Below are 17,631 nucleotides of genomic sequence, written 5' to 3' on the forward strand. Positions count from 1 at the left end.
CTGATTACTAAGATCATCTCCAATTAAAACTGGGAAAGCAGACAAATAACAATTTAAGTAACTTACCCATAGTTAATCAATATGGAATCGAGAGAAGCTTTGAATTTTAAGAATTCTCATGTGGACTTATTTATTCTAAATCTAGTACATTTTCTTGCTTTTAAGTATAATTTTTCTAGATTCTATACAACAGGAATCAAAAGGAATTTCATCTCACCATACCATCTCCCATTCAGAAATTATTTCTAAACTTTACACATAATTTTCCTGAGGGCAATCTTCATCTCCTTATTCCTGAGGCTGTAGATCAGAGGATTTAAAAGTGGAGTTGCAATTGAATAGAACATTGTCAAGAACTTCTGCATACCAGGCTGATTGGCTGCCCCTGGGCTTACATACATCACCATAATTGAGCCATAAAATAGGAACACAACTATCAGGTGGGAAGCACATGTGGAGAAGGCTTTTTTCCTACTTGAACTTTTGGGAACCTGAACCACAGCTCGAAGGACCAGTATGTAGGACACAAGGATGTAGAACAAAGTGATAAATGTTATTACAGCACTGAAAATGCTACAAGTCAGCATTGTCTTAGGGACAGGTACACATGATATGGCCAACATTGCCCCAAGATCACAGAGGTAGTGATCAATGACATTTGAACCACAAAACGGAACTTGGGAGATAAGGGTGGCTGGGGTCACCAACCAGAGGAACCCACCCACCCAGCAAGCAGACACAAGGATTCCGTAGATTTTCCTGGTCATTATGGTAAGGTAATGCAGTGGATGGCAGATGGCAACATACCTATCAAATGCCATGAGGGCCAGGAAGAAAAGTTCTGTGGCACAAAGAGAGAGGAAGATGTAGAACTGTAAGATGCAGCCATTATAGGAGATGGTCTTGGTCTTGGATAGGAAGTTGAACAACATGTTGGGCACATTGGAATTGATGTAGCAGATCTCCAGGAAAGAGAAGTTGGACAATAAAGTATACATAGGAGTGTGGAGTTGCTGGTTCCACCATACAGCACAGATAATAGCACTGTTGCCCAACAAAGTCAAGATGTAGATGATGGAGAACAAAACAAAAAGGAGAATTTCCATCTCTTGACTACATAGGAAACCCAGGAGGATGAATTCATGAATGACAGCAGTGTCATTATTGTTAGGCAAAATATGCATTTCTAACTTAACATGTACAGAGACATAATCAGAACTACATATTAAGAGTCTCCTATTTTATTCAGCCCTCCTTAATACCTCAATTTCTCATCAGAATTAGGTGGTATTATAAGTAGATAACAAAATTAGTCAACATGAAGAATTGTTTTCAAAATAGCTCTGTTGGAAGACAAATAGAAAAACACCACTAGTAACATTACTTTAAGTATTACTTTAACTATTTTCTCCAAAGCTTTTTCTTCTTATTTTAGCCTATGAGAAAAAGAGATAGAAATGAATCATTATACACCTTAAATGCTCACCTTTAACTCTAGTACAGCTAATAAGCTTCAGGAAGGAGTTTATACTCTTAAACAGCACTGAAATATTTTATTGCCTAAAATATGACTTCAAATTTCACTATTTAACTACATTATTATAGAAGCTTGGCAGAGCATAATAAGAAAGGCACATCCTTATACAAATACATTAATTCACTAATTAATTTCCATTAAAGACTGACATCCCCAGATGATTCTAGTGTTACAAAGACAATGCCTGGTTTTTGAGAATTACTATTATACTCTATGGGTGCCAGAGAAGTTTAAACTCAGGGAAGGTTGTTTCAAAAGATGTGAATTGACAACAATGAAAGTAAAATATGGAGCCTATATTACTGAGTTAGAAACAGAAGGATATAAAATAAAAGAGAGTTCATAAATAACTGAATGATAACTCAGCAATTCCCTCTAAACTAAGGAATATAATATGTGCTTTAAAAATACTTAAATATTTTAATTTGACTCAAATTATCCTCAGTGGAATCCCCTTCATTTATGTTAGCTCTATAGCATTTCAGTTCCTTTGCAAAATTTTCCAGTTTACTCTTTTTTAAAATAGCATGGCATAATTTATTTTTTACTTAGAACAGATTTTCTACCTGCTCATTTTTGTTTTCTATGTATATTATTTTCCCTCAATTTTCATTTTAAATATACACAGTTTAGTGAAAAACCAAAGGGCTTGACATCTTAGTGTTTTTTTAAGTACAAAGTCAAAGTGACTAAGAATGAGGTGTAGGATGGAATACTATGCAGCCATCCAAAGAAATGAGATCTTGCCATTTGCAACAACGCGGATGAAACTAGAGGGTATTATGCTGAGTGAAATAAGTCAGTCAGAGAAAGACAATTATCATATGATCTCTCTGATATGAGGAATTTGAGAGGCAGTGTGGAGGGTTGTGGGGGGTAGGGAAGGAAAAAATGAAACAAGATGGGATCGGAAAGGAGACAAACCATAAGAGATTCTTAATCTCACAAAACAAACTGAGGTTTGCTGGGGGGAGGGAGGTATGGAGAGTGTGGTGTGGTTATGGACATTGGGGAGGGTATGTGCTACGGTGAGTGCTGTGAAGTGTGTAAGCCTGATGATTCACAGACCTGTACCCCTGGGGCAAATAATATGTTGTATGTTAACAAAAATAATTAATTTTAAAAAAACTTTTAAAAAAAAGAATTAGGTGTAGGTTTTACCATAATTATACAAATATTTATTTTAGTTTTAAAGAAAAATTAAGAGTCAGAATTCAAAAAGATCCAAAATGAAATCCTAGCTCTTTTTAATATAAGATTTATAAGATTCTCTTTCTCTCTCTCTGAGTTTCAATTTCTTTATCTGCAAAATCAGGGTAATACCTATCATGAAGCATTAACAAAGCATTAAATATAATGTTTGTAAAGCACCTAGCACAGTGTCTAGCATAAAGTAAATTTTGGGAGCAGGGCTCATTTTATTGCCCTAACTACCATAACCAAAATATGAGCAGGTTCTTCCTAAAAAGGATTTGTTTGAACCTAAAAGAAGAATATTTAGCTTCTATATACATTCTGATCTTCACACATTCAATCTTAGGAATGATATGAACTTAATACACTTCTATGCCCCTAACTAACCTTTGAAAACATGTCCTAAAATCACATATGCACCTAGATGGTTCAGTCAGTTAAGCATCTGCCTTTGGCTCAGGTCATGATCCCCAGGGTCTTGGGATTAAGCCCTGCATGAGGAATCTGCTTCTCCCTCTCGCTCTGCCTTCCCCCTGCTTGTGCTCTTTCTCTCTCTCTCTAAATAAAATATTTTTTAAAAATAAAAAAATAAAATCACATATGGAACTCAGAATAAATATCTCAATAAAAACATTATAGCTCCATTCCAGAGTGGTTCAAAGAAGCTCAACTGATTACTGCGGTAATTTTTAATTATTCCTTACCCCATGGACTGATGCCCTTTGACATTATTCTATACAATTTTCCTTTTTCTCTGATTCCAACCTGTTAGCTTCTATTCTGTTTTCAGTCCCCTTCACACAGTAAGTATTTCAACTATAGATTTTGTTATAAATTTTGAGGGGAGCTGTTGAATCATTATTAAGAAAATTCTTTTTCTGTGGGGAAAAAAAATCCATTTTGGTTAAAACTTAAGAGTCCAGGCATAGCTCTCTCCTCTACTGCCTTGCAGATGTTAAAGCTGGGAAGGCAGAAGTGAAGTAGTGTCCCTAGATCTGAACTGACAAAACTCTTTCTTACCCAGAGATAAACTTCAAGTAAGCCACTAGAATGACAGGTTTCATCAATATTCAATAGTTTCCCATGTCATAGAGTAGTAAATCAGACAGACAAAACATGAACCCAGGTTTGCATGATTCCAAAGTTCATAATCAATCTAACCCAAATAGATTGCAAGTTAAAGCAGCATAGAGAGAGCTTGATCAAATAATAATATTGAGGACATCTGTCCCCTCTTCTGCCTGCTATAGGATATAGCAGGTCTCCCCTCTCTTGCCAACCCAGCATGAATGGTAGCTAGTAACAGGGAATACTCCCCACCCCATCCTCTCCCATCTCAACATCATTTTCAGCATCCACCTGAATGAGCATGTTTTAAGCAAACCTAACAATAAGCAGGGCAGGCCACTGCATTATTATATATAAATATATAAAAGACCTGATCACTGAGGTGACTATGATTAAAAGCAAGAACAGCAAGGTGATTTGAAGAGGGTCAGAAGCAATTTGGGAAGATTGTGGAGGGGAACCATGGAAATAAAGTTACCATATTGAAGCTAAGTTACTAAGAGGATAATTATATGATCATAGGAGATACTAGAATTATGAGACATGAGTCTGAGTTTTTCATGATACAAATGACTAAAACTGGTTTAGAAATTTTTAAGAGACAATAAGACTTTTAAGTTTGAGACATGTGAAAAATTTCACCAGATTCATTTCCTTGTACATCTGAAATTTTTCAAAGTAATATTCATTCTCACAGGAATTTTATCAAAGAGAAAACTCATGGGGCCTCTCCCCATCTGGCCACTTAAAGTAGATGATATACCATGTGGTTAAATTCTCAGTTAATATGACTTTCTAAAGACATCTATTCTATTCATTCATTTAGCACACATGTATATTAGCCATCTATTGTATGAAAGATAGAATAAAATAGGGATTCATTCACACTCACTCTAGTGAGATTTGTCTAACCGCCAGTGAAATCCAAGTGTCCTGTCTCCAGGAGAAAGTATCAGTTTCTGAGCATTCAACTACTTCTAGCTCTGACAGGATTATTATTTAGAGGAAAGATAGCTCCTTTGTCTCCCCTCCTTCAGTTTGCTTGCTTTATCCTAAGGACCCACACAAAGGAACACTGGGAGAGATCCTGATTGCCCTCTAGGGTACACAATTTTTTTTTTTAATTTTTAGTAAGTCATGAAGAGACAAATAGGATGCACAACCCATAGACTTCCTAGACATATATATCTGTTGTCTTCTCAGACTTCTTGCAGGATATTCAGACCTTAAAAAGTTTCACTCTACCCATTGTGGAAGCTTCTTTAAAAACCATTGGGCACCTGGGTGTCTCAGTGGGCTAAGGCCTCTGCCTTCAGCTCAGGTCATGATCCCAGGGTCCTGGGATTGAGCCCCGCATCAGGTTCTCTGCTCAGCAGGGAGCCTGCTTCCTCCTCTCTCTGCCTATTTGTGACCTCTGTCTGTCAAATAAATAAATAAAATCTTTGAAAAAAAAAGAAAAAAAAAACCATTGTTTCAGATAAGAACAGATACAATTTGGTCAGCTCAATTTTCCTCTTTTTAATTAATCACAACAGGTAAGTTCTAAAGTTATAAACAAAATATTCCATAACTGGTGACCTTCTTTTCTTCCTTTTTTTGAGCAACTGGTTGCTAATTTTCAAAGTGAAATAAATATAATGGCATCATGTCTATTTCCATTATTTTAGGCTTTAGAATAAAGATTGATGTATAAGACATTGACAAAAGTAACTGAAGATACAAATAAGTGGAAATATATTCTATGTTCATGGATTGGAAGGATTAATATTATTAAAAAGTCCAAACTACCCAAAGTAATTTGCAAATTTAATAAGATCCCTATCAAAATTCCAATGGTATTTTTCACAGACATAGAGAAAATAATACTAAATCTTGTATGGAAACACAAAAGACTCCAAAGCAATCTTGAGAAAGAAGAACAAATCTGGAGGCATCAACCTTTATGGTTTCAAACTACATTATAAAACTATAGTAATAAAAATAGTATGGTATTGCCATAAAAACAGGTACATAGCCAATGGAGCAACTCAGGAGACCAGAAAGAAGCCCATGCATGTATGGTTCACTAATATTTGGCAAGGGAGCCAAGAATGCTTAATGGAGAAAAGACAAGCTCTTCAATAAACAGTGCTGGGAAAATTGGATATTCATATTTAAAAAGAATGAAACCAGGGGGAGGAGTCAAGATGGCAGAGAAGTAGCAAGCTGAGACTACATCAGGTAGCAGGAGATCAGCTAGATAGCTTATCAATCCATTGCAAACACCTACAAATTCAACAGGAGATGGAAGAGAAGAAGAGCAGCAATTCTAGAAACAGAAAATCGATCACTTTATGAAAGGTTGGACCAGCGAAGAAGTGACTCCAAAGTGACGGAAAGATAGACCACAGGGGGAGGGGCCGGCTCCCTGCAAGCGGCAAAGCAATGGAGCACAAAATCAGGACTTTTAAAAGTCTGCTCCACTTGGACATAACTCCAGAGGCTAAACCGGGGTGACCCCATGCAGGGTCAGCGTGGCTCCAGGTCCCACGGGGTCACAGAAGGATCGGGGGTGTCTGAATGTCACAGAGTTCACAGGTATTAGAGCAGGGAAGCTGGCTACAGAGACAAAGCTGAGGAGTGAGCTCTCATCTCAGGGTTCCTTGAACCAGTCACAGGCTGGGTGAGCTCACAGCTTGGAGGCCAAGGAGGTGGGAGCAATTGAGTGCTTTTCTTTTTTTTTTTTTTTTTTTAAAGATTTTATTTATTTATTTGTCATAGAGAAGCGAGAGCAAGCACAGGCAGACAGAGTGGCAGGCAGAGGCAGAGGGAGAAGCAGGCTCCCTGCCAAGCAAGGAGCCCGATGTGGGACTCGATCCCAGGAGGCTGGGATCATGAACTGAGCCAAAGGCAGCCGCTTAACGAACTGAGCCACCCAGGCGTCCCTTGAGTGCTTTTCTGTAAGTGTGGCCAGAGGCCAGGGAGATGGAGTGATTGAGTGCTTTTCTCTGAAAGCACACTGAGGAGTGGGACCTGGAGCTCTTGGCTCCTCCAGGCTGGAGATTGGGAGGCTGCCATTATCATCCCCATTCTCCGGAACTCTACAGAAAGTGTTCAGGGAACAAAAGCTCCCGAAGGCGAACCCAAGCAGATTACTTAGCCTGGCCACTGGTAAGGGCGGGGCAAGTCCACCTCAGGCAAAAACATTTGAGAATCACTACAACAGGTCCCTCCCCCAGAAGATCAACAAGAAATCCAGCCAAGACCAAGTTCACTTACCAAGGAGAACAGCCAAATTCCAGAGGAGAAAGCAAAGCATGGAATCCATGGCTTTCTCCACACTATTCTTTAGTCTTGCAGTTAATTTTTTTCCTTCTGCTAAATTTTTTTTAACTTTCACCCTTTCCTCTTTTAACGTTTTTAACTAATTTATCTTAATAATACCTTTCAAAAAAATAATAATAATCTTTTATTTTGAATTTTTTTAATCATTTGGCTTCTTTTTTTTAATTTATTTTTTATTTATTTTCAACATAACAGTATTCATTATTTTTGCACCATACTCAGTGCTCCAGGCAATCCATGTCATCTATAATACCCACCACCTGGTACCCCAACCTCCCACCCCCGCACCTTCAAAACCCTCAGATTGTTTTTCAGAGTCCATAGTCTCTCGTGGTTCATCTCCCCTTCCAATTTACCCCAACTCCCTTCTCCGCTCTAACACCCCTTGTCCTCCATGCTATTTGTTATGCTCCACAAATAAGTGAAACCATATGATAATTGACTCTCTCTGCCTGACTTATTTCACTCAGCATAATCTCTTCCAGTCCCATTCAAGTTGATAACAAAAGTTGGGTATTCGTCTTTTCTGATGGAGGCATAATACTCCATGGTGTATATGGACCACATCTTCCTTATCCATTCGTCCGTTGAAGGGCATCTTGGTTCTTTCCACAGTTTGGTGACCATGGCCATTGCTACTATAAACATTGGGGTACAGATGGCCCTTCTTTTCACTACATCTATATCTTTGGGGTAAATCCCCAGTAGTGCAATTGCAGGGTCATAGGGAATCAAAAGCTTCTGCACAGCAAAGGAAACAGTCAAGAAAACAAAGAGGCAACCCACGGAATGGGAGAAGATATTTGCAAATGACAGTACAGACAAAAGGTTGATATCCAGGATCTATAAAGAACTCCTCAAACTCAACACACACAAAACAGATAATCATATCAAAAAATGGGCAGAAGATATGAACATACACTTCTCCAATGAAGACATACTTCATTGGCTATCAGACACATGAAAAAATGTTCATCATCACTAGCCCTCAGGGAGATTCAAATTAAAACCACCACATTGAGATATCACCTTACACCAGTTAGAATGGCCAAAATTAACAAGACAGGAAACAACATGTGTTGGAGGGGATGTGGAGAAAGGGGAACCCTCTTCCACTGTTGGTGGGAATGCAAGTTGGTGCAGCCTCTTTGGAGAACAGTGTGGAGATTCCTCAAGAAATAATAATCTTTTTTGAGCCTTCATTATTAGTCATATTTTATCCTACATTATATCCAACTTTATTTTTTGTATACACATAGGGTTTTTTCTTCTAAAAAATCTGGGGTACAACATCTCCTAAAAGAACAAAATATACACTAAATCTAGCTCTGGGCTTGTTCTAGTCTCCAACCCAAGCAATTTCGCTCCATTTTCTTTTTCTTTATTCTCCCAACCAACTTACTTTATGAACAACTTTTTTAAAAATTTAAAAAAAAATTTCACATCTTTATAGGCATGTCCCATCCCTTCACTGTGTCTACCCTTATATATGTTTTCCATTCTTTAAAATTTGGGAGGTAGTTTCTTCTAAGGGACCAAAATACTCCCAGAATTAAGTGGGTGACCCTGTTCTAGTCACCAGTCTAATACATATATTTTTTTTCTTTTCTTTTTGAATATTTTTTCATTTGTTTTCTTTTTTTAACTTTTTTTTTCCTGAACTTCTTTTTATCCCCTTTTTCCCTCCCACGATTTGGGGACTCTTCTGATTTGGTTAAAACATATTTTCCTGGGTCTTTCCCAACCCTTTAATATTTTATTTGATCCTTCATATATTTTTATCTGGACAAAATGACAAGGCAGAAAAACTCACCACAAAAAAAAAGAACAAGAGGCAATACCAAAGGCTAGGGACCTAATCAATATGGACATTGGCAATATTTCAGAACTAGAGTTCAGAATTATGATTCTCAATGTTCTAGTCAGGCTCGAAAAAGGCATGGAAGATATCAGAGAAACCCTCCCCAGAGAGATTAAAGCCCTTTCTAAAGAAATAAAAGAACTAAAATCTAACCAAGTTGAAATAAAAAAAGTTATTAATAAGGTTCAATCAAAAATGGAGGATCTTACTGCTAGGATAAATGAAGCAGAAGAAAGAATTAGTAATATAGAAGACCAAAAGACAGAGAATAAAGAAGCTGAGCAAAAGAGAGACAAACAAGTACTGGAACATGAGGAGAGAAGTCGAGAGATAAGTGACACCATAAGATGAAACAATATTAGAATAATTGGGATTCCAGAAGAAGAAGAGAGAGGGGAGCAGAAGGTATATTGGAGAGAATTATTGTAGAGAATTTCCCTAATATGGCAAAAAGAACAAGCATCAAAATCCAGGAGATGCAGAGAATCCCCCTCAAAATCAATAAGTACACATCCACACACCGTCATCTAATAGTAAAATTTACAAATCTTAGTGACAAAGAGAAAATCCTAAAAGCAGCTTGGGAAAAGAGGTCTGTAACACACAATGGTAAATATATCAGATAGGTAGCGGACTTATCCACGGAGACCTGGCAGGCCAGAAAGAACTGGCATGATATATTCAGAGCACTAAATGAGAAAAACATGCAGTCAAGAATATTATATTCAGCTAGGCTATCATTGAAAATAGAAGGAGAGATAAAAAGCTTCCAGGACAAACAAAAACTGAAAGAATTTGTAAACACCAAACCAGCTCTACAGTAAATATTGAAAAGGGTCCTCTAAGCAAAGAGAGACCCTAAAAGTAGTAGACCAGAATGAAACAGAGACAATATGCAGTAACAGTCACCTTACAGGCAATACAATGGCATTAAACTCATATCTCTCAATAGTTACCCTGAATATAAATGGGCTAATGCCCCAATCAAAAGACACAGGATATCAGAATGGATAAACAAAACCCATCAATATGCTGCCTACAAGAAACTCATTTTAGACCCAAAGACACCTCCAGATATAAAGTGAGGGGGTGGAAAAGAATTTACCATGCTAATCGACATCAAAAGAAAGCTGGGATAGCAATCTTTATATCAGATCAATTAGACTTTAAGCCAAAGTCTATAATAAGGGATGAGGAAGGACACTATATCATACTCAAAGGGTCTATCTAACAAGAAGCTCTAATAATTTTAAGTATCTATGCCCCTAACATGGGAAAAGCCAACTATATAAACCAATTAATAACGAACTCAAAGAAACACATCAACAATAATACAATAATAAAAGGGGACTTTAACACTCCCATCACTGAAATGGACAGATCATCCAAACAAAAGATCAGCAAGGAAACAAAGGCCTTAAATGACACACTGGACTAGATGGTCATCACAGATATATTCAGAACATTCCATCCCAAAACAACAAAATACACATTCTTCTGTAGTTCACATGGAACATTCTCCAGAATAGACCACATCCTGGGTCATAAATCAGGTCTCAACCAGTATCAAAAGATTGGAGTCATTCCCTACATATTTTCAGACAACAATGCTCTGAATCTAGAACTCAGTCACAAGAGGAAATTTGGAAAGAACCCAAACAGTAAGCTCGCAGCTCGGGGTTGCCTTGAACCGGTCGCAGGCTCGGTGAGCTCGGAGCGCGGCCGGAGGTTAGGCAGACGCGAGTTACTAAGAGCTGTTCTCTGAGGGCGCACTGGGGAGCGGGGCCCGGGCTCTCGGCTCCTCCGGGCCGGAGACCAGGAGGCCGCCATTTGTATTCCCGTCCTCCGGAACTCTACGGAAAGCGCTCAGGGAACAAAAGCTCCTGAAAGCAAAGCCGAGCAGATCACTCAGCCTGACCCCTGGTAAGGGCGGTGCAATTCCACCTGGGGCAAAGCACTTGAGGATCACTACAACAGGCCCCTCCCCCAGAAGATCAACAAGAAATCCAGACACGACCAAGTTCACCTAACAAGGAGTGCAGTTTCAATACCAAGGAGAGCAGCAGAATTCCAGAGGAGGAGAAAACAAACCACGGAACTGATGGCTTTCTGCCTGTGATTTTTTAGTCTTGCAGTTAATCCTTCTAAAGAATGAATGGGTCAACCAGGAAATTAAAGAAGAATTGAAAAAATTCATGGAAACAAATGATAATGAAAACCCGTTGGTTCAAAATCTGTGGGAAACAGCAAAGACAATCCTGAGAGGAAAGTATATAGTGATACAATCCTTTCTCAAAAAAACAAGAAAGGTCTCAAATACACAACCTAACCCTACACTTAAAGGAGCTGGAGAAAGAACAACAAAGAAAGCCTAAACCCAGCAGGAGAAGAGAAATAATAATGATCAGAGCAGAACAATAAAATAGAAACTGAAAAAAAAATAGCAAATCAACGAAACTAGGAGCTGATTCTTTGAAAGAATTAATAAGATTGATAAACCCCTGGCCAGACTTATCAAAAAGAAAAGAGAAAGAACCCAAATAAATAAAATCATGAATGAAAGAGCAGAGATCACAACCAACACCAAAGAAATACAAACAATTATAAGAACATACTTTCGACAATGTGGAAGAAATGGATACATTTCTAGAGACATATAAACTACCAACGAAACCAGGAAGAAATAGATAACCTGAACAGACCCATAACCAGTAAGGAGATTGAAGCAGTCATCAAAAATCTCCAAACAAGCAAAAGCCCAGGGCCAGATGGCTTCCCAGGGCAATTCTACCAAACATTTAAAGAATTAATTCCTATTCTCCTGAAACTCCTCCAAAAAATAGGAATGGAAGGAAAACTGCCAAACTCATTTTATGAGGCCAGCATCACCTTGATCCCAAAACCAGACAAGGATCTCATCAAAAAAGAGAATTACAGACCAATATCCTTGATGAACACAGATGCAAAAATTAGTCACCAAAATACTGGCCAATAGGATCCAACAGTACATTAAAAGGATTATTCACCACGACCAAGTGGGATTTATTCCAGGGCTGCAAGGTTGGTTCAACATCCGCAAATCAATCAATGTGATACAATACATCAATAAAAGAAAGAACAAGACCCATATAATACTCTCAATAGATGCTGAAAAAGCATTTGACAAAGTACAGCATCCCTTCCTGATTAAAACCCTTCAAAGTATAGGGATAGAGGGCACATACCTCAATATTATCAAAGCCATCTATGAAAACCCACCACAAATATCATTCTCAATGGAGAAAAACTGAAAGCTCTTCCGCTAAGGTCAGGAACACGGCAGGGATGTCCGTTATCACCACTGCTATTCAACATAGTATTAGAAGTCTTAGCCTCAGCAAGCAGACAACAAAAAGAAGTTAAAGGCATCCAAATTGGCAAAGAAGAAGTCAAACTATCACTCTTTGCAGATGATATGATACTATATGTGGAAAACCCAAAAGGCTCCACACCAAAACTGCTAGAGCTTGTACAGGAATTCATTAAAGTGTCAGGATATAAAATCAATGCACAAAAATCAGGTACATTTCTATGCAGCAACAGCAAGACAGAAGAAAGAGAAATTAAGAAGTCAATCCCATTTATAGTTGCACCCAAAACCATAAGATACCTAGGAATAAACCTAACCAAGAGGCAAAGAATCTGTAGTCAGAAACCTATAAAGTACTCCTGAAAGAAATTGAGAATGACACAGAGAAATGGAAAAAAGTTCCATGCTCATGGATTGGAATAACAAATATTGTGAAAATGTCTATACTACCTAAAGCAATCTACATATTCAATGCAATCGCTATCAAAATACCATCCTTTTTTTTTTTTCAAAGAAATGGAACAAATAATCCTAAAATTTATATGGAAACAGAAAAGACCTCGAATAGCCAAAGGAATACTGAAAAAGAAAGCCAAAGTTGGTGGCATCACAATTCCAGACTCCAAGCTCTATTACAAAGCTTTCATCATCAAGACAGTATGATATCCAGGATCTATAAAGAATTCCTCAAACTCAACACACACAAAACAGATAATCATATCACAAAGTGGACAGAAAATATGAACAGACACTTCTCCAACGAAGACATACAAAAGACTATCAGACACATGAAAAAAATGTTCATCATCACTAGCCCTCAGGAAGATTCAAATTAAAACCACATTGAGATACCACCTTACACCAGTTAGAATGGCCAAAATTAGCAAGACAGGAAACAACATGTGTTGGAGGGGATGTGGAGAAAGAAGACCCCTTTTACACTGTTGGTGGGAATGCAAGTTGGTGCAGCCACTTTGGAGTACAGTGTGGAGATTCCTCAAGAAATTAAAAATAGAGCTTCCCTATGACCCTACAACTGCATTACTGGGTACTTACCCCAAAGATATAGATGTAGTGAAAAGAAGGGCCATCTGTACCCCAATGTTTATAGCAGCAATGACCACAGTCACCAAACTGTGGAAAGAACCAAGATGCCCTTCAACGGACGAATGGATAAGGAAGATGTGGTCCATATACACTATGGAATATTATGCCTCCATCAGAAAGGATGAATACCCAACTTTTGTAGCAACATGGACGGGACTGGAAGAGATTATGCTGAGTGAAATAAGTCAGGCAGAGAGAGTCAATTATCATATGGTTTCACTTATTTGTGGAGCATAACAAATAGCATGAGGACAAGGGGAGTTAGAGAGGAGAAGGGAGTTGAGGGAAATTGGAAGGGGAGGTAAACCATGAGAGACTATGGACTCTGAAAAACAATCTGAGGGTTTTGAAGGGGTGGGGGGGTGGGAGGTTGGGGGAACCAGGTGGTGGGTATTAGAGAGGGCACAGATTGCATGGAGCACTGGGTGTAGTGCAAAAACAAGGAGCACTGGGTGTGGTGAAAAAATAATGATAATGTTTTTCTGAAAATAAATAAATTGGAAAAAAAACAAGGAATACTGTTATGCTGAAAATAAAAAATAAATAAATAAATAAATAATTTTTTAAAAATAAGAATAATAAAAAAATAAAATGAAAATAAAAAGGATAAAGTGGAAATTTAAAAAAAAGAGAGACAGCATAGTACTGGCACAAAAACAGACACATAGATCAATGGAACAGAATAGAAAGCCCAGAAATAGACCCTCAACTCTATGGTCAACTAATCTTCAACAAAGCAGGAAGGAATGTCCAATGGAAAAAAAGTCTCTTCAACAAATGGTGTTGGGAAAATTGGACAGCCACATGCAGAAAAAGGAAATTGGACCATTTCCTTACATCACACATGAAAATAGACTCAAAATGGATGAAGAACCTCAATGTGAGGAAAGAATCCATCAAAATCCTTGAGGAGAACACAGGCAGCAACCTCTTGGACCTCATCTGTAGCAACTTCTTCCTAGGAACATCACCAAAGGCAAGGGAAGTAAGGGCAAAAATGAACTATTGGGATTTCATCAAGATCAAAAGCTTTTGCACAACAAATGAAACAGTCAACAAAACCAAAAGACAACTGACAGAATGGAAGAAGATATTTGCAAATGACATATCAGATAAAGGACTAGTATCCCAAAATCTATAAAGGGCTCAGCAAACTCAACAGCCAAAGAACAAATAATCCAATCAAGAAATGGGCAGAGGACATGAACAAACATTTCTGCAAAAAAGACTTCCAAATGGCCAACAGACACATGAAAAAATGCTCCATATCACTCAGCATCAGGGAAATACAAATCAAAACCCCAATGAGATACCACCTCACACCAGTCAGAATGGCTAAAATTAACAAGGCAGGAAATGACAGATGCTGGCAAGGGTGCGGAGAAAGGGGAACCCTCCTACACTTTTGGTGGGAATGTAAGGTGGTGCAACCACTTTCGAAAACAGCATGGAGGTTCCTCAAAAATTGAAAATAGAGCTACCCTATGACCCAACAATTATGCTACTGGGTATTTACCCTAAAGATAAAAATGTAGTGATCAGACAGGACAAGTTCACCCAAATGTTTATAGTAGCAATGCCCACAATAGCCAAACTATGGAAAGAACCTAGATGTCCATCAACAGATGAATGGATAAAGAAGATGTGGTATATACATACAATGGAATACTATGCATCCATCAAAGGAAATGAAATCTTGCCATTTGTGACAAAGCGGATGGAACTAGAGGGTATTATGCTGAGCAAAATAAGTCAATCAGAGAAAGACAACTATCATATGATCTCCCTGATTTGAGGAAGTGGAGATGCAACATCGGTGGGTTGGTGGGTAGGAAAAGAATAAGTAAAAGAAGATGGGATTGGGAGGGAGACAAGCCCTAAGAGATTCTTAACCTCACAAAATAAACTGAGGGTTGCTGGGGGAAAGGGGGTCAGGAGATGATGGTGTGGTTATGGACATTGGGGAGGTTATGTGCTATGGTGAGTGCTGTGAAATGTGTAAACCTGGCGATTCACAGACATGTACCCCTGGGGATAAAAATACATTATATGTTCATAAAAAATTAATTAAAAAAAAAGAATGAAACCAGACCCCTATCATACACCATTCATAAAAATGAACTTGAGATAGATTTAAGACTTAAATATAAGACCTGAAACCATAAACTCCTTAAAAAAAATAGGAAAGAAGCTCTTTGACATGGACCTCGGCAGTGACCTTTGGAATAAACACATAAAGCACAAGCAGCAAAACAAAAAATAAACAAGTGAAACTATATCAAACTAAAAAGCTTCTTCACAGTAAAAGGAAATAACATAATGATAAAACAACCTATAAAATAAGAAAATGTTTGCAAAACATATTTCTGATAAAGGGTTAATATCAGATATATAGAGAGAATTCATACAATTCAACAGCAAAAAACCAGAATAGACATTTTCTCAAAGAAGACATACAGATGGTCAACATACACATGAAAAATGCTGACATCACTCATCATTAGCAAAATACATATCAGAACAACAATGGGATATACAATGGGGCACCTATCAGTGTCTGATGCCGGCAGCAAAAAGACAAGAGATAACAAATGCAAGCAAAGCCGGGGGCGGGGGGAAGCAAAAAAAAAAAAAAAAGGCAAAAAAAAAAAAAATCTTTTGTGTACTATTGTTGAAACTGTAATATGGTATAGCCAGTGTGGAAAACAGTGTGGAGGGCTCAAAAAATTAAAAGTAGAACTATCATATGACCCAGCAATTCCACTTCTGGGAATATAGCTGAAAGAACAAAAACCCTGTATCAAAGAGATATCTGAACACCCCTGTTCATAGCGGCTTTATTTACAATAGCCAAAACATGGCAACAACCCAAGTGTCCATCATTGGATAAATGGATAAAGTAGTTGTGGCATATATGTACAATTGGATATTATTCAGCTATTTAAAAGAAGGGAATCCTGCCATTTGCAGCAGCATAGATGGACCTGGAGGGCATTATGCTAAGTGAAATAAGTCAGAATAAGACAAATAGTGCATGACCTCACTTTTAGGTAGAATCTTAAAAAATATAATAAACTTAAAAAAAGTGATCAGATTTGTGATTACCATAGGCATGGGATAAGGGAAGTGGAAACTGTGTAAAGATGGTCATAAGGTATAAACTATCAGTTATAGGACAAATACTATGGATATAAAGTACAACATGATAACTATAGTTAGCACTGTTCTACAATACATATAAAAGTAGAGTAAATCCTAAGAGTTCACATAACAACGAAATTTCTTTCTTTTTTTTGTATCTATATGAAATGATGGATGTTAACTAAACTTATTATTATTATGCTGTATATCATAAACTTATACAGTATTGTATGTCAATATCTATATGAAATGATGGATGTTAACTAAACTTATTATCATTATGCTGTATATCATAAACTTATACAGTATTGTATGTCAATGATATCTCAATAAAACTGGAGAAAAATACATTATTAGTAACCAACATAATACAACTATAAAAATGAGACATGAATGTTTTTCTTCTATAAATATAAAAAGAAATATTTTTAAATATCATCCATATGCCTATAAGGATACCATAAGATGACATCCTCATCAACACATCTTTTGAGAATATATTTTGGAAAGCAATTTGGCAATATGTATTGCGAGCATTAAATTGTATACATCTTTAAAATGTATATGACAATATTTTGACATTATCATTTTCTTTCAAACAATCTATTCCAGGGAAATATTCTAAAATTTAACATGTAAACCCAAAGATTTTTATTGCATTATTTTAAGACTGGAAAACTCAAAATTGCCTAAATACACTAGGGAAATATTATAAATATAACACTCACTATTATGTAGCATTGAAGAGTTTTAATTACATGGAAAAAATGCTTACATAAGCAAGATACTAAATTATCCATCCTTTATGACCACACAGGTACAAATAAAAATTGTTAGAACAAAATAGAGCAAAGTAAATATGCTAAGCTCTTATCTGAATTTATGTCTACTTGATAAAATTATCAGTAATTTTTTAGCACTCAGCTTTTCTGAATCTTCCAAATTTTTGTGTTAGTATAAATTACTTTGATAATCAGAATTTTTAAAAATTACAACAGTGATACCGAACACACAGAATGTTTCAAGGAAAAATAAAATAACTTATATGTA

General features: G+C 37.2%; 1 protein-coding gene across 1 annotated transcript; it reads right to left on the reverse strand.

Annotated features, from left to right (window-relative positions):
• Positions 1-245: 245 nt before the first annotated feature.
• Positions 246-1,184, reverse strand: LOC122893388 (olfactory receptor 11G2-like). Its single transcript, XM_044230360.1, has one exon. The coding sequence runs from the start codon at positions 1,182-1,184 to the stop codon at positions 246-248; it is 939 nt and encodes a 312-aa protein (XP_044086295.1).
• Between the last annotated feature and the right edge of the window lie 16,447 nt (positions 1,185-17,631).

This window comes from Neovison vison, chromosome 13 (assembly GCF_020171115.1).
Source record: "Neovison vison isolate M4711 chromosome 13, ASM_NN_V1, whole genome shotgun sequence".
In the NCBI taxonomy this organism is placed as follows: Eukaryota; Metazoa; Chordata; class Mammalia; order Carnivora; family Mustelidae; genus Neogale; species Neogale vison.